Genomic DNA, 24,482 nt, shown 5'->3' on the forward strand with positions numbered 1-24,482 from the left:
GTTCCTCGACAGGTGTTGAATGATCGTGGGGAATGAGAAGAGTCTCATTGTTTTGATGTGGAGGGGGGTAGCACGCGTGGTATTGCCTTTCCCTTGTCCCTTTGAACTGTTGCCCCTATTTGTGCAACAATTAGTGGGAGCTTGAGGTGCCCCCATAGATTTGGCTATATCTGTGTCTTTCTTCATCTTTTCTAGAGTTTGGTCTACCTTAGGGCCAAAAAGGTGTTATTTATCAAAAGGGGCACTTAACAATGTTTGCTGCATCAAAGGTTTAAAACCTGATCTACGTAACCAGGAATGTCTACTGAGTAAAACACTTGGGTTTATCGCCCTAGCACCTGTATCTGCCGTATCAACAGCACATTTAATGGAATTATTTGAAATCAACTTTCCTTCCTGTACAAGTTGTTGACCTTTCTTTTTAAATTCCTCCGGAAGATGTTGAATGAGATCTTCCATCTCATCCCAATGTGCTCTGTCATATCTAGCTAACAACCCTTGGGTGTTAGCAATCCTTCAATAACTACCTGCCTGTACCTCCAACCTTTTACCTGACGCATTTAACTTTTATTTTTGTGTGGTGGAGGTGCCTCTGTTGTGGTTTGTGAGTTTGCTCGCTTGTGAGCATTTGATACCACTAGGAATCTGGTGGAGTGTGACCTCTAATATATGCAGGATCAGATGGAGCTGCTTTTTATTTTTTGTCGACCGTTGGTGTAATTATTCTGGCACGGACAGGATTTTTAAAAATATCATCTGCATGACAGATCATTCCCTTCAGATACTGGCATGCTCTAGTGGTAGTGGAGAGGGTCTCAAATAGAAAATATTCTTCTATAGGGTCCTTGTGTAATGGGACCAGATGATATGAAGCCACCCTAGCTACTAACTCATTAAAAGTTACTGTGTCCTCTAGTGGAGATGGTTTAGCCAGATATATTTGGGTCAGTATTGCCTGGTGGGTCAATATTATACATATCCCAAGGATCATCTGGCTGTTGTGAATCATTAACATAATCCCCTTCTTGTTCCCCCATGTAAGGTTGTGGAGAACCTTGTGGAGTTACCCCAACAATATCCAGTATCCCCTGGTGAAGTGGGTGGAGGAGAGGGTGGTTAGGAGGTGAAATAAGACTGGTGGCAATGTCCTTTCTTTTCTTTCTCTGGCGTGGTAGTAAAGTAATGTCCTCCCCTACTGAAGACTGCTGTTTAGTTTGTGTGGACATCTGCTTCATAGATTTAGCAATGATCCGACCCGTATTCCATTGAATATGAAGAATCTTGTTTCGGATCAAGTTTCTCTGCATAGTCTGTAATATAGGCTCTGGTTCAGAAGCAGTTTGTTTTGATGCTGGAGCTGAAATGTTTGGTACCGAAGTGGGTTTCTGTTTCTGTGCAGAGGTAGCCGGTATCTTAGAGTTAGATGTTAGAATCTGTCCTGAAACCGTTTGGGCCTGGTGAGTGAAGTTTTTGGCTTAGCTGTCAGTGCTGAGCCCGGAGGCAGGGCATCCTTATTGATTGTTGGGTGCCTACCATGGCCTGTCGGCAGTGGTGGCCAAGAAGTCGTATGTTCGCTCGGTTCCCAATGTTTTTTGATGGACAGGATTGGGGTCTTTGTACTCACTGCTCCTGTGGAACATACTGTGTGTGCACCCTCACCTCTGCTTTAGAGTCTGGGATGGAAAAGGCCTCTTCCTCAGCTGATGAAGCCTTGTGCAGCTCTTCCTGTGACTGGATGTCTTGGGAGGCCGGGGTTGTCTGGCGTCTTCTCCAATTTCTCACTCTGCATTTCTCTCCAGCACTCTCAACGATCCCACAATGTTTTCTTTGACTGAAACAATCAACAGGCCTCACAAAGCTCCTCGTCGTGGTCCGGAGAAAGGCAGAGGTTTCAAAGTGAATTAAGGTCTGCGTGCGGGTTTTTAGCAAGGTAACAGAGACAACAAAACCGTGTATGTTCCATAAGCAGCGCATAATTTAATTGCACCGACGGTTGTGAAAATGAGAAGGTGAAGCCCGAACGATCAAGGCCCGAAGGCTGGGAGCACAATTTGCCAAACTGACTGGAGAATTTTCATTTGATGACCATTGGTGGACTGTGAAGGAAAAGAATACAGACGAGTATGGAAACGTACAATGTTCCAAGGGGAGCCTCAAACAATTTAGATCCAGAGCACCGAAGAACACGTTAACCCGATGGCGGAAAGAAAACAATCTAACAATGGAGTTGATGCCAATGCGTACTATCACCAAGAGGAGGGGTCACTTTACATTGTGACTCCAACAACCTTTTCAAAGAAAAACAACTTGCACACATCCGGACCCATCATTAGATGGCAGAAGTATTCAGAGCATGTGTATGTACAGCCACACTTGCCATCGAACATTAAAGTTTTAAGTAATGGTTTTACAAGAAGGTACAGCAGAAAAGTGGAATGGGTATAGGTCTATTTCTAACGCCCTTCCCTCCCCGAACCACCCAACCCCCAATTCAGAAAGTGCCAAACACCAAGTAGTGCAAGGGGAAAATATTAGGGTTATAGAAGAAGCAAATGTTAGCGGTTAGTTTAAGGGTTAAAGAGAGACTATGAGCAATTTCACTAATTAAGTGGTTACAAAAACATCTTTTACTTCTACATTTTGTATTTTCCATTGAAATTCCTATTAACCACAGTTTTACTACCATTTCTTTAAATCTACATCATTTTATTCTATTTTTTGACAAGCAACCCTCAAAAGCTGAGATCAACAAAGAGTTTTCACAAAGGCATGTGCATAATGCTGTTAAGTACCTTTTGCATATAGATTATATATGCAGGTAATGGACTGGACAAGAGTGATGCAGGCAGGTATAACATTCACTGTTAGATCCATCTGTGATATGTTTAATTTTTTGTCAAGATGCCACCATTAAATGCCTTATCCTAAAACATTCTATTATCTTTTTAATTCTGTTGCATCTCTTCTTCGATTTGTACAGCCCTTACAGAATACTGGCCAAGTCAAAGCCTTAGTAAGCCAAACATGATTACTCCCTTGGATGGCCTGGAAATCCTTCCGACATTGCTATGGTGATAACTAATTGTTTTTCAAGCGGTATTCCTCAGAACAGTTCATGCCTATGCAAGTCTCACTCCATTTGACTGAAGCGTTGCTACCTCATTTTTTTTATTTTTTATCATGCTACACTTTATTTACACTTTTACTTCACAGGCATCTTAATGCAAGTTTAAATTATATAAAAATGTGCCCTAAATTATTCACAGATGTGCCATCTCCACTTTCTAAAAATCATTTTTTTTTCAATACAGAAGAGCGTAATTGATTTGAATGCTGTACAACATGCTACTCCTGACCGCATTAAAAAAGAACGTTTGGAATTTCCATGTGTACGTTAGCAGTACCATGCAGCAATATAGCCGGTGTAGTTTATACTTGTTTTAAGAAAAATGTAGCAGTTTAACACAAGAAAAACAAGAATTTAAGAAAAAAAAAAAAGAAAGAAATGCAACCGTTCACATTGACTTAATTAAATACCTACCTGTTGAAAGGAACATCTTGCAGTATCCGGTCACTGCACAGTGATAAAAGACAGTTTTTCTGAAGCTGTACGTAAAAAACAAACAAAAAAAAAATGTTCATTAGATGGCTACAATAAGTAAAGGGTAGTCTTATAGCATATCATTTTAACATTTTCGTTGAAGACTGAAATGTACTACTATTCTTCATACAGCAGTGCTAATGATTAAAAAGAATGTTTAGAAGAAGCAAACATCTTGTATACAAATTTGTTTAAGAAAGCTGTATATTTCCTTCGAGCTTGTCAGCAGTGACAGACATTACCAGAGCGCCTTTGGCCCCCTGTAAAGTCAATACGTTTATTTTTCAAGTAACTACCTACATAAATAAAAGGCAAATGATTCAACATATTAATTTCCTACTCCTAGAAATAGCAATCAAACTAAATCCAATGAATTTCAATTTAAGATGATGTTTTACCCACTTTGGGATGGTTGGGGGAAAAGTGTTTGACAGTTTCTTTTATGACAAGTTACAGCCAAAACCAGCTCCAACCACATTTATTTTCCAATAAATCGGTGTACTCAATTTCACTGTTTTTATGAGCAACATGTAAATTGATTAACTCAGTTAACTGAATTTAGTGAGTAATTTCTCAACTGTCTAGAGCACCAAAACTCAAGTGAACAGTTTGTGGGTAGATGGCGAGAAGGTGGAAGAGCACACATTAGTGATGATACACTCCAGCTATGTGTCCCTGCCACAGATTGCAAGAAACAGAGTTGAAGATACTTCAGCTCTCATCAGGGATTTCTTTACATCAAGTGTCCTTAGTGCTGCAGAGTCCAGCCACAGAGTCACCTGATGCCTTGTGACGAAAATCGTAGTGCTGTAGGGTGGTTCGTTCATGTGGATACGCTTTGTCTCGGAAACACCCTCACAATACGGCTTTGCAAAGTTCTGTGAACCCGCAATGTCACTCAAATGTCATAGTTGATTCTCATCTATACCCATCACTATGAAACTCTCGCGTCTGTAACAAAAACAATCTAAAGTGAAGAAAGAAAAAAAAAAGAGAAGGCAGGAGAAGGAAGGATGGCCCGCCTACAATGAAAGTATCCTTTTTTAAAAGACAAATTCCCTCACCTACCCCCAAGGCGGCATGACAACTAATCACAGTGTGGCTTCAACCCCCTCTTCTAGGGGGAGGAGGTTTGCGGATGTTTTAGAGGTAGATTCAACCTATAGTGAGAGCAAAATTTGGTATGGTGAGGGGGCAGAGGGTAAACCAATAAAACAGAATGGGAAAATAAGTGATGCAAGTTAAAACTAACTACAGAGCATGCTTGTAGATTTAATTAAGCATCTCCGGGAATGGATTAAAAACCAAGACAGAACAGGAGTGTTTAGACCAGTCTGTTCACATTTCATAAGTAAGGTCGACATGTTTCTGTCTATAACCCACAACAGAGGTGTTGCAGCTTTCTTCAGGACCTAATGTGAAACTTCTGCCCAGTAAAGTGCACAAAAATAAAATGTACACAAAGTGCAAAAATTACAACACCGTCCAGTGGTCATCAATAGCCACCAAATAGGTTGGAGCGGTATGGACGGCCCACTTACGGAACCCTCAGGACGTCGGGTTAAGCACCCGACCTCAGACCCTGTCTTGGAGCTCAGGGATAATGTTCACCTGTTGTGGCTCATCCGCATATTAGCTTCATAGGACTTCGGACTGGGGTTCAAAGTTTGATTCTATAAGATGTTTTTTGTTAGTTTCACAACCGATTTCCCATAATGAAAACATGCTTTACTTTCTGTTTATTTTGCCGTGCACTCCACTGTAGTGTTTAGCGATCATAGCCTTCAATGATTAGTTCACATAACAGTGGAGAGAGGTGGGATAAGGCAATGAAATCCCCAGTTAAGCCCATGCTTTGTGTTTTGCACACATCCTCTCCTACCTATACAGCTTTTTAGATACGTGTCCTAGTAAAAAAATAAAAAAGCAGCATCGCAATACCTAACAGATCAAATGTGCTTCATTGAGAATATTATTTATAAACTGCTAAAAAAGTCAAGCAATTAGGTAGTGCAGAAGATGCTCATTAAACAGGCGTGACTGTATTTTATGCTCGAATTGCATTGCTAAATAACAAGCTTTTGATAAAATCTGGGTTCAAAAACCTCATTAGAAGCCTTTCTACTTACAACTGATTTACCAACGCCTGGTTTCACAACTCTCCACAAGCTCTGGATGTAAGGTGTAGGGCAGGTTTCATAGGACTTATGAGTTCTGTGTTCCAAGCGAATTCGTAATCATGAACCAGTGGCTTGCGGCTGAGGAGTGCTAAAGAACTTTGTCATGCTGCACTCTTCCCTAACAGGAAACCGTTAAAACCAGCATTGGCAAGGGCAATAGGTCTTGCCAATACAAGAGTTACTGGCTTTGGCAGTGTCTTTTTGCCAAATTGTACAGCAGTGTGGCTGCTGATCAGCATGGCTAAAAGTTAGTGGCAAGGAGTGTCAGAGTGGAATGGATGAATAGTGTTGTAGAGTGGGTTTGTTGGAGTAGTGTCTTGTAGAGTGGATTAGGGGGAGAAGTGTGTCGTAGAGTTAAGAAGAGCGGAGCAGAGTTCAGTGGCAGTGAATGTCGTAGAGTGCAGTGTCGTAGAGTTGAGGTGTGTGGAGTGGTTTGGAGTGGACTGAGGTAGTCTGGCAGATTGGAGTAGAATGGGGTGGAGTAGAATGGGGTAGAGTGGAGTGGGTGGACTAGACGGGGTGGACTGGAGTGAGATGGATTGAAATGGAGTGAGGTGAATTAGATTGGGTAGAATGAAGGGGGTGGATTGAAGTGGTGTACATATGATTGGATTGGGGAGGGTGGATTGAACTGGTGTGATAGGACCGGGGTTTGAGTGTATTCGATGGGGCTGGGGTGTTTTGGAATGGGGTGGGTTGATTTGGAGTGGGGAGAATTGGAGTGGAGCGGAGTGGGATGGATTAGACTGAAGTCAGGTGGAATAGACTGAACTGAGTGGGTGGACTGGGTTGAACTGGAGTGGGGCAGATTGTGTTGAACTGGGGTGGGGTGCACTGGATTGGAGTGGGGTGGATTTGATTCACTGGATTGGAGTGGGGGATGAACTTGTCTAGGGTGGGGTGGATTGGACTGGAGTGGGGTGGACTGGACTATAGTGGGGTGAGTTAGGGTGGATTGGAGGGGGATGGATGAGAGTGGATTGGACTGGAGTGGACTGAACTGGGGTAGGGTGGATTGGGGTAAAGGGGTGGATTTGTGTAGATTGGAGTAGAGTGAGGTGAGGTGGGGTGGATTGGAGAGCGGTGGACTGGGTGGGGTGGATTGCATTGGGGTGAAGTGAAATGGAGTGGGAGAGTTGGACTGGGGTGATAGGACTGGGGTTTGGGTGGACTGGATTGGGCTGTGGGGGTTTGGAGTTAGGTAAACTGTAGTGAGGTGGAATAGACAGAACTGAGCAGGTGGATAGGGTTGAACTGGAGTGGGGAAGATTGGGGTGAACTGGGGTGGGGTTCACTGGAATGGAGTGGGTGGAATGGAGAGGGGGATGGACTTGTCTGGGGTGAGGTGGACTGGACTGGAGTAAGGTAGACTGGAATATAATGGTGGGTTAGAGTGGATTGGAGTGGAATGGATTTGAGTGGATTGGACTGAACTGGGGTGAGGTAGATTAGGGTAAGGGGGTGGATTTGTGCACATTGGAATAGAGTGAGGTAGAGTGAGGTGGGGTGGATTGGAGCGAGGTGGACTGGATGGGGTTGGGTGGATTTGATTGGGGTGGAGTGAAATGGGGTGCGAGGATTGGATTGGGGTGGGGTGGGGTTGACTGGGGTAGATTGAAATGGAGTGTTGTGATTGTGATTGAGTAGGGTGGATTAGATAGGGTGGGGTGGACTGGAGTGGGTTGGAGTGGAACAGAGTGGATTGAGTGGACTGAGTGAGGTGGATTGGATTGGGGTATATTAGATTGGGGTGGACTGGAGTGGAATGCAGTATTTGGACTGGGATGTACTGGAGTAGGGTGGATTGGACTGGGGTGTAGTCGACAGGATTTGAGAGGGGCGGATTGTGGTGGACTGGAGTAAAGTGGGGTTGACTAAACTGGTGTGGGGTGGATTGGACTGGATTGGATTGGGTGATTTGGGGTGGGGTGGATTTTTGAAGTGGGATGAATTGGAGTGCGGTGAAATGGATTGATGTGGTGTAGATTGGACTGAAGTTGGATGGATTAAGGTGAATTGGACTGGGATGGATTGTAGTGGGGTGGATTGGGTTGTGGTGAATTGGATAGGAGTGGGGTGGACTGGACTGAATCGGGTGGAATGGATTTCAGTGGTTGGAGTGGGTTAGACTGGAGTGGGTTGGGCTGGTGTAGGGTGGACTTGACTGGAGCCAGGTGGATTGGACTGGAGTGGCATGGAGTGGGGTGAGATGGGGTGGGATGGACTAAATTGATGTGAGGTGGATTGGAGTGGAGTAGATTGGATTGGGTAAAATGGATTGGTGTGGGGTGGATTACAGTGGGGTTTAGTGGGGTGGATTGGGTTAGGGTGAGGTGGTTTGGATTGGAGTAAAACAGACTGGAGTGAGGTAGATTGTTTTGGATTACAGTGGAGCAGATTATTTGGGTTGGAGCGGACAGATTGTTTTGGGTTGGAGAGGGGCAGATGCTTTGTACTGAAGTGGGGCAGACCGGATTGGAGTGGAGTGGATTGGACTGGGGTAGATTGGAGTGGGGTAGATTGTTTTGGATTCAAAAGGGTTGGATTGGAGTGGAGTGGACTGAAGTTGGGCTGGCTTTTTTGGGCTGAAGGGGGGCAGACTGCAGTGGAGCGGATTATTTTGGATTGGAGTGGGATAGACTGGAGTGGGGGAGATTTTGGGGATTGGAGTGAGGGAGATTTTGGGGATTGGAGTGAGGCAGATTGTTTTGGATTCGAAAGGGTTGGAGTGGAGTGGGTTGGAGATGGGCTGGCTGTTTTGGGCTGGAGGGGGGCAGACTGCAGTGGAGCAGATTGTTTTGGATTGGAGTGGGGTGGGGTGGACTAGAGTGGGGGAGATTGTTTTGGATTGGAGTGAGGCAGACTTTACTGGATTGGAGTGGTGTGGGGCAGAGTGGAGCAGATTGTTTTGCATTGGAATGGGGTGGATTGGAGTGAGGGTGACTGTTTTGGATTGGAGAAGGGCAGATTGTTTTGGATTGGAGTGGGGCAGACTGTACTGGAGTGGGGTGGAATGTGGTGGATTGGATTTGAGGAGGGTGGATTGGGGTTAGATGGATTGGAATGGACTGGGATGAGGTGGATTAAACTGGACTGAGGGACTGGAGTGGGGCAGATTGTTTTGGATTGGGTTAGATTGGAGTGGAGTGACTTGGAGTTGGGGGCAGATAGTTTTGGATAGGAGTGGGGCGGATTGAAGTGGGGCAGATTATTTTGGAATAGAGTGGGGTAGATTGGCGTGAAGCAGATTGTTCTGGAATGGAGTGTGGCAAATTGGAGTCGAGTAAGAGTAGGGCAGATTGTTTTGGACTGGAGTGGGCAGACTTTTGGATTGGAGTGAGGCAGCATGGAGTGAGGCAGATTGTTTTGGACTAGAGTGGTGCAGATTGTTTTGGATTGGAGTGTGTCAGATTTTATGCATTGAGTGGGGCAGATTATTTTGGATTGGAATGGGGCAGATTGTTTTGGGTTAGGGTGGGGCAGAGTAGAGTGGGCCAAATGTTTTTCACTGGCGTGGAGCAGATTAAAGTGGGCCATATTGTTTTGGGTTGGAGTGGGGCAGATTGAAGTGGAATAGATAGGTTTCGATTGGAGTGGGATGGATTGTTCGGGATTGAAGTACAGATGGAGTGGGCCACATTGCATTGAATTAGAGCAGTTTAAAGTGGGGCAGGCTGGAGGGGGGCACATTGTTTTGGATTCTAGTGGGACAGACTGTTTTGGATTTGTGTGGGACACAGTGGGGTAGGGCAGATTGTTTTGGATTGGACTGGAGCAGATTGTTTTGGATTGGACTGGAGCAGATTGTTTTGGATTGGACTGGAGCAGATTGTTTTGAACTGGAGTAGGGCAGACTGGAGTGGGCCATATTGTTATGGACTGGAGTGAGGCAGACTGAAGTGGAGCAGATCATTTTGGATTGGAGTGGCGCAGACTGGAGTGGGGTGGAGTGTTTCGGACTGAAATGGGACATATGGAGTGGGACACATAGCTTTGGCATGCAGCAGTTTAAAGTGGGGCAGGCTGCAGCAGGGCACATTGTTTTGGATTGTAGTAGGGCAGACGGTTTTGGATTGGCAGATTAGATAAGGGCAGGTTGTTTTGGATTGGAGTGGGGCAGAGTGGGTTGGGCAGATTGTTTTGTACTGAAGTTGGGCAGACTGTTCTTGATTGGAGTGGGGCAGACTGCCCTGGTTTGGAGTGAGGAAGATTGCTTTGGATTGGAGTGGGACATATTGTTTTGGATTGGAGTGGAGCAGATTGTTTTACACTGAGTGGGGCCAATCGGAGTGAGGCAGATTGTTTTGCATTGGAGTGGGGGAGACTGGAGTGGACCACATTGTTTTGAATCAGAGCAGGATAAAGGGGGCAGGCTGGAGCGGGCAGATGGTTTTAGATTGGAGTGGGACAGATTGTTTTGGATTGGCATGGGGCAGATTAGAGAAGGTCAGGCTGTTTTGCATTGGTGTGGGGCAGAGTGGGATGGGGCAGATTGTTTTGTATTGGAGTGGGGCAGATTGTTCTGTAGTGGAGTTGTGCAGATTGTTTTAGATTGGACAGGGGCAGACTGTTTTGGAGTGTGGCAGATTGTTTTGAACTGGAGTACGGCAGACTGGAGTGTGGCAGACTGTTCTGGACTGGAATGGGGAACATTGTTTTGGATTACAATGGGGCCGATTATTTTGGATTGGAGTGGGGCAGATTGTTTTGGATTGGAGTGGGGAAGACTGTTTTGGATTAGAGTGGTGCGGAGTGGAGTGGAGCAGATTGTTATAGAGTGGTGTGGGAAAGATTGTTTTGGATTGGAGTGGTCAGATTGTTTTAGATTAGAGTGGGACAGATTGTGTTAGAATGGAGTGGGACAGACTGGGGTGCGGGACATTGTTATGGATTGAGTGGGGAAGATTGGTTTGGACTGGAGTGGACAAATTGGAGTGGGGATGAATATTTAGGACTGGAGTGGAGCAGATTGTTTTGGACTGTATTGGGGCAGAATGGAGTGTGGCATATTGTTCTGGATTGGAGTGAGGAAGACTGTTTTGGATGGAAGTGGGGCAGGTTGTATAGGGGCAGATTATTTTGGATTGGAGTGGGGCAGATTGCTTTAGGTTAGAGTGGGGCAGATTGTTATGGATTGGACTGGGCAGAGTGGGGTAGACTGTTTTGGATTGCAGTGGGGCAGATGATTTTGGATTGGAGTTGGGCGAATTGTTTTGGGCTGGGGTGAGGCAGATTGGAGCAGGGCAGATTCTTTCAGATTGGAGTGGAGCAGATTATTTTAGACTGGAGTGGGGCAGATTATTTTAGATTGAAGTGGGGCAGACAGGAGTGGAGTGAGTTGGGAGGATTGCAGTGTGGTGGATTGGCTGAGTGGTTTGGTTGAAGTGGATTGGAATGATCTGGTGTCATCTGGGTTGTTTGGGGTGGACTGGTGTGGAGTAAAGTGGCGTGGATTAGAGTGGGGCAGATTGGATTTGAGTGGGGGGATTGGGGTGTACTGCACAATTATGTTTTAAAGTATAATTTCGGAAATGACACAAGAAAGAAACTATGTTGCTTTGCAATATTTAAAACAAGGTAATCATCATCTTTTGGGAACTATGTAAAATAAAACTTTGCAATTTTGTTTGTCCTGCTAGGCACGTTTTTGCCAATAACACGTTTTCTGTTTGCAGGGTCCTAGAAGCTACAAAGAAGTACCTGAAACATGTCGGGAGCACCACACGGGCACTGATTAAGTTGAATCAGTCAGTGCTTCATGCCCGCTCCACAGAGAGGAATGGAAATGATGCCTGCAGAGAGAAATTACAAGGCTTTAAAGAAGAGTCCACGCAGGCCCACAAATTGTGGGCAACAGGCAGTTTTCCAAGCCCTTTTATTTAACAACAGTCTCACAACTGAGACGCATGCGCTAACGCATGCTATCGCAAGCTTGAGCCTAAAAAACATCAAAAGAATTAGTAGACCATTACTGTGAATAATCTGTCACCATCCGATGCACAGAGAAATGGGATCCTGAAGATCACAGAAGGAAGAAGTCACAGTGAAAAGATGCTGAATGCATCCAAGAGGGGAAACTAGCTTGAACAAAGACCTGCTTGACCTTGCCGGTTTCCTAACACCAAGGCTGTAATTGCAATTCCAGGGCTAGATTCAGATCCCTGTGCACACTGGAGTTTGCACAGAGATCAGAATTATGAGCTGTGTTACAAATATCACAACCTCAAAGCTTCCCTGATAAATTTAAGCAGGTCGGGCCTGCCAGAATGTATTGGGAATAAACGATTGTGCAGGTTATGCCTCTTTTTCCAGTTGAAAACTCCAATTAGGAATTAATTACCACAGCTGGTGAATACCTCGTCCTGGAGTAATGGTATTTAGCAGTTATGATCAATTCTACAACCTACTTCTGCAAACTACTAACATAGGCCAACAAAGGTTTTGTTCAGGGGCACAAGCTGAAATTAAAGTATAGTGCCCATCTTTGGTTTTTTTTCTACTTTAAATACTGAAGCAAATTTCAAGTGATCTATATTTCATTCGAAGAATCGCTGTTACTGTAGAATAAACATTGAAGCTCCAAGTATTAATCCACTGAGAGGGAGAGAAAGCATTTTAGCATTCGAAATGCTCTGAAATCGTTTTTTTATAGCAATACTTTACACATCTCACATGCAGTTAGTGACTTTCTTTCAAAGTGTCTTCCATGTTATAGGACAAGGGCATTTCTACGGCTTTAGTTATGGGTGTGCAGAATTAACCTTGTGAGACATTTATCACACCCAGGTACGAAATTTGTCACATCAATGTCACTAGTGACATTTTATATGAAAAAAGAAGTGAAAAAAGAAGAAACGCCAAAGTAAATAAGAAAGTCAAGTGAATCCATGCTCAGAATTCTGACCTGCCTTGTAAGTTCCAATGACTTGCTTATCTGAAGAATTAAGCCCAGTCAGGACACTATTAGGTTGGATGCATTTGGCAGAGGATGGGTGACCAGCTTTTCATTTGGCTGTTCGCCATGGGTGGTGCAAAGGCTTTGGTGAAGCTTCTACAAGCAAGCAATCATATGACTAGTCTCATTCTGGTGGGGTGGAAAGCTGTGCCCAGGACCCGGATAAGAGTTCCAGCATGGTCCCCTGGGCCTGGCCTTTTCTGACTTGACCACTGTGTCACAAAGTGCCAGTAACAATGCTCGGCAGGCTCCAGGAGGGCCTCTCTGCTTTGATGGGGTGGTAAGCTTTGATCAGGATCCAGGTCAGAATTCCAGTTGGCCCGGAGGTACAAGCCCATTTGTGTCAGTCTCCCTATGCAAACCTAACGAGCCACAAAGCGTCTAGGACATGGCTCCATAGGGCCCTGGAGTGTCTCCCTGCATTGCCGGAGAAGAAAGATCTGAAGGGGACACGATTTAAGTACAATGAGAACTTCCTGCCCCAGATGTCCATCCTCAGAGTCTGGCCATCAGGTCCCCCGGCAACATATGATTGTCTGGTGCAACCAGATGGCCTGGTAGCTTTGGCATTCCTGATGCTGGCTTATTTGAAGAATTAAGCCTGTACATATCTCCATGATGTCGGATACATTCACTTGATCACATCCTCTGAAACTCAGTGTGTGAAAGTATAAGAAAGGATAGAGGCCAGGTATGGGTCATTTGCTTTCTCAGATGGAAGGCTTTTACTGGGACCCAGGTCACAGCTCCTGCAGGCCTGTGGGTGAGACTCCTGGGCCTAGGCTCAATCCACCGAGTAACAACATGTCCAGTGACCGAGCGTTCATAGCGATGACGCTTTTTAATCCTTTGATGTGGGCTCTTTGGACCATATGAAGCAGAATCACCACCAATTAGATTGTTCACCTATGAATGTCCAGGGACACTTCTAGATTTTGAGGTATTATCAATCGTTCTTAATTAAAACCTTTAGTAGTTCCGAAACTGTTTATCAATATTTATTCTTGCCTATGGGTGAGTCATTTTAAAGCCATCTATGACGCACCTACTATTGTCTCCAACTATTGTGATGTCCACTTGAATGGTGGTATGTCATGCATTAACTTTACCTGGGAAGAAGTCAGTTATGCTATTCAAGACCTTGCCAAGTACAAGGCGTATGGTCTTGATGGGGCGCCCTTGGACATTTTTAAACTAACAGTACTCTGGGCTCCCCTGATTTTACCTTTTAAATTAATGTGGCTGTTAGGCCTATACTAGGGTGACCAGAAATGTAAAGCCAAAAACCGGGAACATTTCACAAAAATAGGAGGAGTACAATTTTACTTAAACCAAGCACATAGAATGTAAGTGCTCATCTGCACAGAATTTCAGAAGAGGTACTAAGAACATAAATAAAAGATGATTTTTAAAGCTAGTGTAATGCCAGTTAATTAAATTGCTTCCGGATACCACCTACTAACTAACTCTGCTTTGGAAAACAAAAAACAAAAATATCACCTCTCTAAAAGGCGGGACATGAGCTATATTTCCCGAAATCTGCTGGGTAGGCTGGTGAAAAACTGGGACTGTCCTGGCAAATCTGGGATGCTTGGTCACCCTACCTATACCCAAGATTTGGTCCTCCTCTGTAATATTGCTTGTATTTAAGAAAGGGAACAGAGCTGACCCAGTTAGTGCCCCATTATGGATGGTCCTAAACAGGTTAAAGACCTGGAATTGCAATATATTATCTGAAATTCAGTATGGCTTGCAGCCTGGCTTATGGACACTATCAGTGTCTTAATCTGTACCTTATTGTAAATAAATAGCTAGTCGCCAAGCAAGGAGCTATAGATCTAGCTTTCATGGATCTAAGCTCACCATTCGATAGGGTCAACAGGACAAACTCTGGGGTGTTATTTTGCACTTGAGAGTTGAGGTCAATATAGTTAACTTAACCTGTCCAACAGGGAAAGCACATCGCACTTTACTCTTAATCGGGGGTGCACCAAGGTTGTGTCTTGGAACCAATTTGGAGAAAGAAACTTGTAGACGGGGAGGGGCCACTGGCCTATGATTACTACCAGCGTAGTCTATGCATCCAAAACTGTCTTCATATCCAGTACAGCTTTGGGGCTACACTGTTTCTTAAACACTTTTGAGCGCTTCATGGACAGTTTATATCGGACCACCAATTTCACTAAATCTCATTATATTGTGGTTGGCCCTAGGTCTACTAAAACAAGAACCTTCAGTGTTAAAGGCAACACTATCAGTTGAGTGGCCACTTTCGCATATCTAGAAGTGCTGTTTGATTTGGCTATGGCCTGGTCCCCTCTTGCTGCTTCTAGACATAGAAGCATAACCTCTGTTATTTTTAAAAGGCTGGGTTGTAAATCTATCAAGGTCATGCTGGATATCTATAAAGCTAACTGTATATCCATTGTCGCTTATGGCAGTGAAGTCTGGGGCTATATCAATCGTTCTCTGTTATCGAAAGTTTTTAAGGAGACTTCTATGCCTTCCTCGATGTTCCCCTTCAAATATTGTTCACAAGGAACTTGGCTACGCTTTTTGTCTGACACGTGCAGTTACAGCCTTTGTTAATGTGGCTGTCTGTCAGGCTAAACCCAAGAAAGGCCATTAATCATTACATCTTGAAGGACTGTTCATCCCTTAATCGTGCCTCTAGAATTGCAGCGGTAAATGTCATAACATGCTTTGAAAAATCGGGATGTCCTGAGATTTTCAACTGCCCAGAAACCATAGTTAGTAGTGATGATGCTTGAAACAAGGTGGTCTTTATGGCCTTGTAATCAAAAGAGAGAGTGCAGATTGAAAGTAATAAGACCTCAGTAAGAGCTTATGTCCTGTTGTAAACCTCACTAACATTAGATGCATATTTACCAATTAGTATGGCCAGTTATTGTTTTTTTACTGACCCACTTCAGACTCAATATGATTCATTATCAGTTACCTGTACCCAGGTAAATTCCTTTTGATTCTATTTCTGTACCATGTACATGTGACTGCGCTTTGAACCAAGACACTATGCACTTCATAATGTTTTGCTCTTTTTATACACTTTAAACAAGTACGACTGGCTTTGTTTAATTTACAACTATTTACAACTATTGTCTGATGCACATACTTCTTTTTATCTGGCTTTTTTATTTTATTTTTATTTTATTTTTTTAATCAGGGGCCGTCAGACTAAGGAAATCTTTACAATGTGATTGATGTGTTGTTTTATTGTTGACGTCTTTTATTGTTTTAATTTGCTGAAATGGAATAAAGAATTTGAACACCCATGAGACAGGTTAGACTTACCCAACTAATGAGGTGGTATTGCAATAGTACCTCAGCACGTTCAAACATATGGAGCAGTGGTTCCCAACCTGCCGTCCATGATGGCCTGGGGGCCCCCCGAAGCCTACTCAGGGGGTCAGCGACTGCTTAGAAATTAAATAATATGAACATACTAATAAAGGGTATATATTTAAAAACAAGAAAAATGTAAATCTCAATATTATAAAAAAAATGTGAAGGGATTTAAAATTGGAGGCTAAAAATGAAGTTAGTGTCCTCATTTTAATGAATAGAAGCAGTGCAAGTGCATCAAACTGAATGTAGTGTGGATGACTAGTGGCCTCAATTAATTCCCATTAAAATTTTGATTTTTTTTATATTTATTTGTGAATTAAATAAAAGATTAAATATTTTGTGTATTTGTTTGGTAAATGTTTTTTTTTTTTGTGTATTGTTTTGCGCTCAAATAATTGCGTTCAAATCTTCTGTTTCAAGTAATGACTCAGAGGGGGTCCCAGGATTCATTGGGGTTCCCTGGGGCCCAGTAATGATTACGTGGGGGTCCACAGGAGTCAAAAGGTTGAGAACCACTGATTTGGAATATGTTCTTGACTGAGAAGCCAACAAGAAGAAGTTACCATTTGGGGGATTACCGCTAAATTCCTCCAAGACAGAATCGCCCTCCACCCCAAAATCATAATGACACATCAGTACTGTGGACCCTCTAACCAAAGCTTTAGTCTTCATCTGTGGTTGCCTGCCTCTGGTATCCCTCTGCAGATGAAGGAAGGGGGCACGGTCCCTTGGAACGCTGCCTCCACCACCTGTTGCCTACCCCCCCCAGCACTACCAGGGTGCAGGGACAAGGGCACGCTCCCTTATAGGACAGCATGATGATCAGATGGCCTGAACACAAAGCAGCCGCGAGCTGGCCGGTGGCTCTCGGAAGGGCCTCCTGAGCACTGGCCTGCGTGCATGGATAGTGGTTTCCCAAGTGATTCTCAAGTAGGCAATGACCACCTGGTAGTCAGCCGCCTAGCCATCTGGAACCAGTTGGAGGGAGGGTCGGCTAACTCAGACATCTCTCTCCTCCCATGGTCTGGCACCAATCCTACAGTACCACCTATTCCTGAAGGCAGAGGCAAGGTGCCCTTTCCCTCCTTGAGCAGTGATGAAAGATCTGACCGGTCTCGTGCAAGGAACCATTCGACAGCCTGCAGCATCAGAGTGCCCGGGATAGGGCCTTGCAGGTAAGGGGAGGATCCAACTTGCTCCAACAGGGTGAAAAACTTTGGCAGGGTTCCCATGCAGAGTTGTGTCAGGCCGGGCATCTTGGGCTGCAGGCACTGACCATCAGTGTCCCTGGCACAGTATGGTGTTTCAGTGCTCCATTTGTGTATCCGTCAGACTCGTCTGCAGACCCAGGAAGGCATCCCTCAGACAGAGTGGGAAGCTCTGGCTGGGCCTCACACTCAAAGCTGTCGCAGGCCCCTGGCTAAGCTTCATTTGATGGGGCTGCAGTGTGGCAAAGTACTCATGTTGGTGTTCCACAAGTCCAGAAAAGCACCACTGCTTCAGTGTGGTGGATAGCTCTGACCAGTCTCAGCTTGAAAAGATAAACACATCCGCAGGTTAAAGCTTGTCTGCTTTGAAATCATCTTTTTGAGTAAAAGGGTACCATTGACTGTTAATTCTCAATGTAGATATACCCAATGTGCAAGTATGGCTGTGCCAACTCAAGCCCTGCCCATGAATCATGTTTTTTTTTTTTTTTTTTTTTTTTAACACAAAACATCAGCCAAGCAGGTGTAATAAATTTGGCACACCCCTATTTTGAATTAAACTCGTGGAATGGCAGTAGCAAACTGTTTACCACCTCCAATAAAACAGACTTGAATGAATTTCATGTTAACTTCAACTGCCCAACTATTGATTCATTCATATAGAATATCATGTTGAATACAGATTGTTGATTTGTAAGTATAAGGGTTCTGCCAGTGCATTAAAGTAGTTCAGCAGCAAAATATGTTTTAATGAAAGTTTTGTGCATAAAGTCATAACCAAAAGTGTTTTGGTGTTTCCAAGTCGATCCTCATATTTCAGCTGGAGGCACCAAAGAACGTTACTATTCATTTGTGGACTATAAGGTACAGTGCATCTGAACATCACCTAATGTCCATAAGTAACTTCAACTTATTCAATCAAGCTTGGCACTCAAAGTTGTGGGAGAAATGGATCAATAAAAAGAGGAAGAATAGGTTGTTCATTACCTGTTGGTGATTTGGGAACTGTTCCATAGCTGCAAGGAGTAAATGGGTTACATCAGCCAACAACTTGACTGGCATCCCTGCTGCCAAATCCTGCTTGGTTAGGTTAAACACACACGCGCTTGCTGCCAACTGCACTGGTAAATTTGAGGGGTGATTTCGCATTCCGATAACCACAAGCTGAAATACAGACATAAATGCAATGATAGTTTGCTTTTAGTCAAAGTCACAAATGCCATTAAATTGAACAATTTTGCTTTGCATTTAATAAACAATTGTCATTTGAAATGGTTTATTTCCCCAAAACCTCATGGTTCCCTTTTCTTGAAATAAATTTGTGTACTTTAATTCATGGTGTACCTGTGTCACTTATAATGCATGTGTTTGCATGAAAAGACATAATTGGCAAAAACCCTCTAAGATAAATAAAACACAATTGATAACACATACAACTGAGCACCGAAACCAAATTTAGCTCTTCATTGGACTTATGTAATTTTATTCTAATTGTGATATTTCAATGCTGCATTCAAGAACAAATTTTAAGGGCAGCTGCTGAGTTGTTTCCACTATCAAACAGAGGATAGACTTCACAGGAAATGAGAACAAGAAAGTAAGGAGGGCGAGGCAGCTTAAGACGAAGCAAGGAAGATGCAAGAAGCCTTGGGAGCATAGTGAAGGCAAATTTTCGATAAAGACACCTTGAAAGCACAGTGAATGTAAATGTTAATGGGGTAGCCTATGTCGCACCCAAGCATAAGTCTTCCACTGGTAATCTTGAGAACGAGACAAGCTGGTGCAAGTGGAGAGTACCAAGAACCCATATGAAGATTAAGAATCATGCAGAGACAGAAACTCGTGATACACGAATCTGCATCTGCAATGGCAGCGTTAATAGGAAATCAGCTAGTATCATTGCCTGCAAAAGTCACAAAAAGTTGACCTGTGAAACGCAGATCCCTTTTTTGGATAAGTGTAAATGCATGGTTGGCTTGATGGCCAGCTTGCTTAAGAACTCCTCCACTAAGGAGGCATGGCTGGTGCCTGGAGAAAGGTCTTAGGTTTGATACAACTCAGTTGGACTTCTTTATGGAGGAAGGGAGAGTTTTGAAAGCTACTAGGCAGCATATCAGGATGGGTGAGCTGATTCAGAGCTTAGACATACACATATTTTAGAGGTACTCCACTGTGGCACATACACTTAATTAAAAAAATCTCCCACTTAATGCATGAGATGCAGACAGCACAGCAAAGAAATGGAAAGGCAACAATGTTTGTGTCCACACTGGGTTCTTGGAGCAAATAGTTCTTGTTAGCAAAGGGGAGGTAAATATTTTTTTCTGGGGACCTAGGACTACAGGTCTAAAGACCTTAACCACAGCTACATTGCAGTGCATGGTCTTGCCAGCTGTTTTACTCAGGTCTCTGCACATTAGCAGTTTTTGTTCTGCAGCTTCTTTACCAACCTTCTGCACAAACTTGGACTTTTTCAGAGCATAATCGAGGAACAAAGGGATGTACCTTGGCCAGAAATAGAGCCACGCTGTTGGTGTTTGCAAGTCTCCAATAGACACCCTCACACTAGTTCCTTCTCTACCGAGATCTCCCGACACTACCTCCTCGTTCATGTGGGAAGGCATATTTTACTCATCTAGGAAGTTGCCATCAAAACCACAAACTATTATAAGCAGTTGGGCTGTTGGCACCAGGACAGGCTTCTGAGAATCCCGTGACTGTCCTGGGAAAAGTGATGCCAACTCTTACTCTTTTAAGAAATAGTACAGTGTCAGGGGGGCTGCAGTGGACTGCTATGCAGAGGAAAATTGAACAATAGCAAGTGCCTCAATTTTCTAAAGTACCAGTGTCCTGGGGCAGTTGTGGGGTGGGGAGAACAGAGGTTATGCCTGAGAATTGTGAGAGGCCTTCCTCTAGAGCTTCATGTGAGGAGCCTCTTCTGCTGACTAACAGCACTTTCCATCTTAACTGCCACTTGTACAGCACAAAAGCTAAGCTTAATTGTGGGGGTAGGGAGATGTCACAAGCTGCTAACAATTTGGCACCGGACACTATACCAGACACCAAAGGCCAAAATTTACTTGACTCTTGGCGGGGTAAACATAAACAAGAACATGCAGAATAACCGAGCTATTAGGAGGAAGAGTAGCTTTCAGGATATAACATTTGCATTTGGAAACTTTATTCCACGGAGAGATTTTAAATTGATGCCTGATGAAAATAATGGCTGTATTCAATCACACAGTGTAAATGAAGAGAAGAATCTAAAACAACAAAACATTTCCAGACAAACAACTAATGAAAGAATGACCGCAAAAAAATTAAGAAAGAGTATTTTTATATTTTATTTTTTCATTAAATTAAATATTCTATTAACCTATTGGTGCTATATTTCGGCACTGGGTGTGAAGAACTGAGCATCAACATTGTAATATAATTCATGCTGACCTGGTGAATGGTCTTGGTAATTACCCAAAATTATATCACCAGAGAAGCTTATTAGATAGCTCCTTTGAATACGATAGTAAAAGTATTTTGGAAATGGAACTTGATACGACATCATTCAGTGCCCTCAATTGCAAGTTTTAGGACCTCTGCTGAGAGAATATTACGACTTAGGAGACAGGCCTACCTAATCACTAGGAATCTGTGGCAGACTGCCCACAAGAGAGACTGGACTTAGCTCTATGCACCACAGTGAAATGGTATTTGTTTAACTGTCCCATACCCGAGGAGGAAGTCTGTATGCATGTTTTAGTGTAAATGCTTGCAAAATCACACCCTTAAGGAGAGAGACTGGCTTAATTCCTCAGTACAAATGTAGATATGGGTCTGTCTATCCAAACAATGAGATGTGTTTGACTCAACTATGCAGCGGGTCCGCAGAACAAAAGAGGGTTTGAGCTTCAAAGGGACCTACACTCCCAGTCATTTTGTGACCATTCCCTGAATGTGGACAGAGTCAGGCTGGAATAGGATGTTCATACTACAGAAACAGAACAACTTTTGATGAGTATGCGTGCCTTAACGTGGGGTTACTCATACCACTTACAAATGGAGGTCATCTTCCCTCACCATTTGTGCGAGGGATGTCTTGTTATCTAACTAGCAGAAAATAACTAAGTATTGCACCCAGTGGCCAAAAGCCTGTTTGTACTTTCTCACTTCTTCCAGGCAATGAATTCAGCATCTTTAGAGATCAATGTGCACTATTTTGCATTCAAATACGGCAGTTCCGGGGAATCTCATGTTAATGTAGGCACAACAAGTGAAGATACCCACCAGATTACTGTTCCAATCAAGAGAAAGAAGTTATATGAAAAACTGCTGGTAGCACCGTGTGCATAGTTTAATGCTGGAGAGTAGTAATACACAAGCTATCAGAAGAGCATGAGGAAAAAAACCGCATAAAAATATCATAAAAGGCTCAAATGTATACAGACTGCAAGAGAAGCACACTACTAATCACACTATTTGCTTGAAAAAAAGAGAACGTGTGAGGGTGCGCACAAGTGCAGAGATAGGGATGTAGTGTTTATAATGCACACAAATGCAGTAACAGTACCAGAGTGAAAAGCTCCAGAGTTACCGTCATTAGAGATATTTTCCGGTTCTGCCAGATTCGGTGGCAGGATACATACATGTCAAGAAAGGGAAAAGGCCAGAAATGTTGCGTAATAAAAAGTTCTCTAGGAAGAAAGCTTGAATGTTCAGCAAATAAATGGGAAAGTTGGTTAAGTTTCCAATTCTTCTAAGAAAGGAGAATTGCCCCCTGAATATCTTGAAGATCTAAGTTCACAGGGGTGACAGAAATTAGATTTACGTAGTTAAAAGGCTATTAGATAGTTTTCACGGAGTTGTAAAACAGGGTTACATCACTGAGGGTTCAACACATTGTAGGAAATGTCTAACTATTTTACGTGAAAGTCGTACCCCAAGGTGACCTGGACGGAAATAGTCTAAGATGACAATGGGTGGCACAACAAAGCACTGGTATTTATAATAGGTAAGACAAAAAAAACACTTCACACCACATGACTGCAGAGGAATGACTTTCTGGCTGCACAAGATATTACTAAGCGATAGACAGATAGATAATTTAATTCCAGTACTGAGCCATCCGTTAAGAAATGTCTTACAGTGATAAGGATGATTAAGGGGAAGTACCTTCTTTAACCAGAAATCTATAAACATATATTCATTGCCGTAATGTATACTGGCTGTATCCACTAGCCTCCTCTAACCTTGGGAATAATTGCTCACATGAAGCAGAAAAACAGCATTTTAGTGGGATTAATATTGTTCCAAAAGAAAGAGCAAAATATATTAATTAAGACGTTCCAGCCAAACACTCAGTGGCAAACAGAATCGGTGATCTGGATATCACCTCACAAATTATCCAGAAAGCGATTCTGCCACACACTAATTCATTAATAAGATAGAGATAAAGTCTAAAGAGTTCATCAACTAGTTCAAATGTAAATTTTTGAGGAGAAAAAGAACATACAATAGGAGTTATCTGACCTTCAACATTTCAGGGTTTGCTTTATCCATGACATGTGTTAGACTGAAAAGGTGGAACAGCGCCTCTCTCACAAAAAACGACCGTTCACTGTAGCGCCTCAATGCTTCTGCAATCTGAGTCTGATTTGCTTCACCAGACACCTTTAGGAACAAAAACATATGGAATACGTTACATCTTTACATGTTCAATTCTGTCACTGACATTTGTGATAGTACATTCACTGTGATACATTCTAGTAAACTTAACATTCCAAAATCACAAAATCTGAAACAAGTTATGTCTTAATAAAACCTCTCAGACTATTTACCAACATAAATTTATCAGTTTTCAGAGAAACGTAGCACTTAAGTGCTGGAGTGCCCCATCTCAGATTGTTTTGTTCTTCCAGGATCTTGTAGCTGCATGCCTAGCCTATGGATCCACAGAGGATATGGAAAGGGGTCTCCCCCCAACCCTTATGTGAGCATAATCTGCACAGATTAACAGTACGGGGAATATGTCAAACCTCCCTGACACTGTAGGGTACACTCATATCTGTAGGAAACCTTACGTTGGTCTGAAAAGTAAAGATCACTACAATTATATTTTTACTAGGATTTATGGTAAACCAACAAACTGTAAAAGATGAAAGGCTACTGTGGAGATATCGTCTGGAAATCATTTATTTAGCCCTCTGTGCGTCCCCACACTTCCTCGTGCTGTATTTTCAGCCATCCTGCATGTGTTCCTCCTTGCGCTAAGACCGTTAGGTGCCCTCCGTCGCGTCGCTTACAATTAATCAATTCTCCAAAACAACAGTTTCTCTGAGTTCCCCGTTACAGTTTGCAAGTGCTCAGATAATAATTGATCAAAGTCATATTATTCCACTTGCCTTAGATTACATTCTGGCGCCATAAATGAGCATTAAAATTTCCAGGGGTGAAACTGTCTTCTGTCTGCTCCCTGCACAGGTCCCTCATCGCCAATGTAAAGATCACTCTACGCAGTTTCCATTATCTTCTTTATTTTAGTAGATCCTGCATACAAGACATTTCCGGCTGTGCTTCTCACCTTCAGCTCCTTTTTTCTCATCTCCCCACCAACCTTCCATATGACCTCTCAGCTTGTATCATCTCATTCCAAGCTATTGCCCTATCAAACATGCAGTCTAAATAAATGATTTCCAGAAGATATCGCCACACATCTTCCCCCTTATATTATTCAAACACAAATTTTACAAATATACATTTCAAAAATGTCTAGTAACATTTAAGAAGAAAAGATACTGATACCCATTACATTACCTTTCATATATGAAACGTTTATCATAACACATTTTTGTTGTAAGCAATAGATCATCGTTCAATTCCGATCAATTTTACAAATGTTTCCCATACTCCACGTCGACAAATTCTCTAAAATTAATACACTGCGCCGGACTTCTTTTATTTCATGTGGAATAGAATACTTACTAATCTCCTTTTTGGATGATACCCCCTTTTCTTATAACAATCCAGTCACCAGTTTGTATGTGGCTTTGTTTGACACCCATCCTTTCGTAACGGCTTTCTCCCGATTTTCTTTAACTCTCTCTCCCTTATCAGCCAACGATCCACCACTACTTTCTTCTCTCTCCCTCAACCATATGGGACACTCTTTCAATCCAGGC

General features: G+C 43.1%; 1 protein-coding gene across 2 annotated transcripts in view; it reads right to left on the reverse strand.

The window, feature by feature from the left end:
• Window positions 1-24,482, reverse strand: part of ZYG11B (zyg-11 family member B, cell cycle regulator) — a 197,410-nt gene that overhangs the window by 94,294 nt on the left and 78,634 nt on the right. For both annotated transcript variants that reach the window (XM_069232657.1, XM_069232656.1), the window contains 3 exons: window positions 22,834-22,974; window positions 18,298-18,474; window positions 3,542-3,606 (listed from right to left, as the gene is read on the reverse strand). In XM_069232657.1, coding sequence (XP_069088758.1) covers window positions 3,542-3,606; window positions 18,298-18,474; window positions 22,834-22,974 — 383 coding nt within the window. The remainder of the gene's footprint in view (window positions 1-3,541; window positions 3,607-18,297; window positions 18,475-22,833; window positions 22,975-24,482) is intronic.

The sequence above is a fragment of the Pleurodeles waltl genome, chromosome 4_2 (assembly GCF_031143425.1).
Source record: "Pleurodeles waltl isolate 20211129_DDA chromosome 4_2, aPleWal1.hap1.20221129, whole genome shotgun sequence".
NCBI lineage: Eukaryota > Metazoa > Chordata > Amphibia > Caudata > Salamandridae > Pleurodeles > Pleurodeles waltl.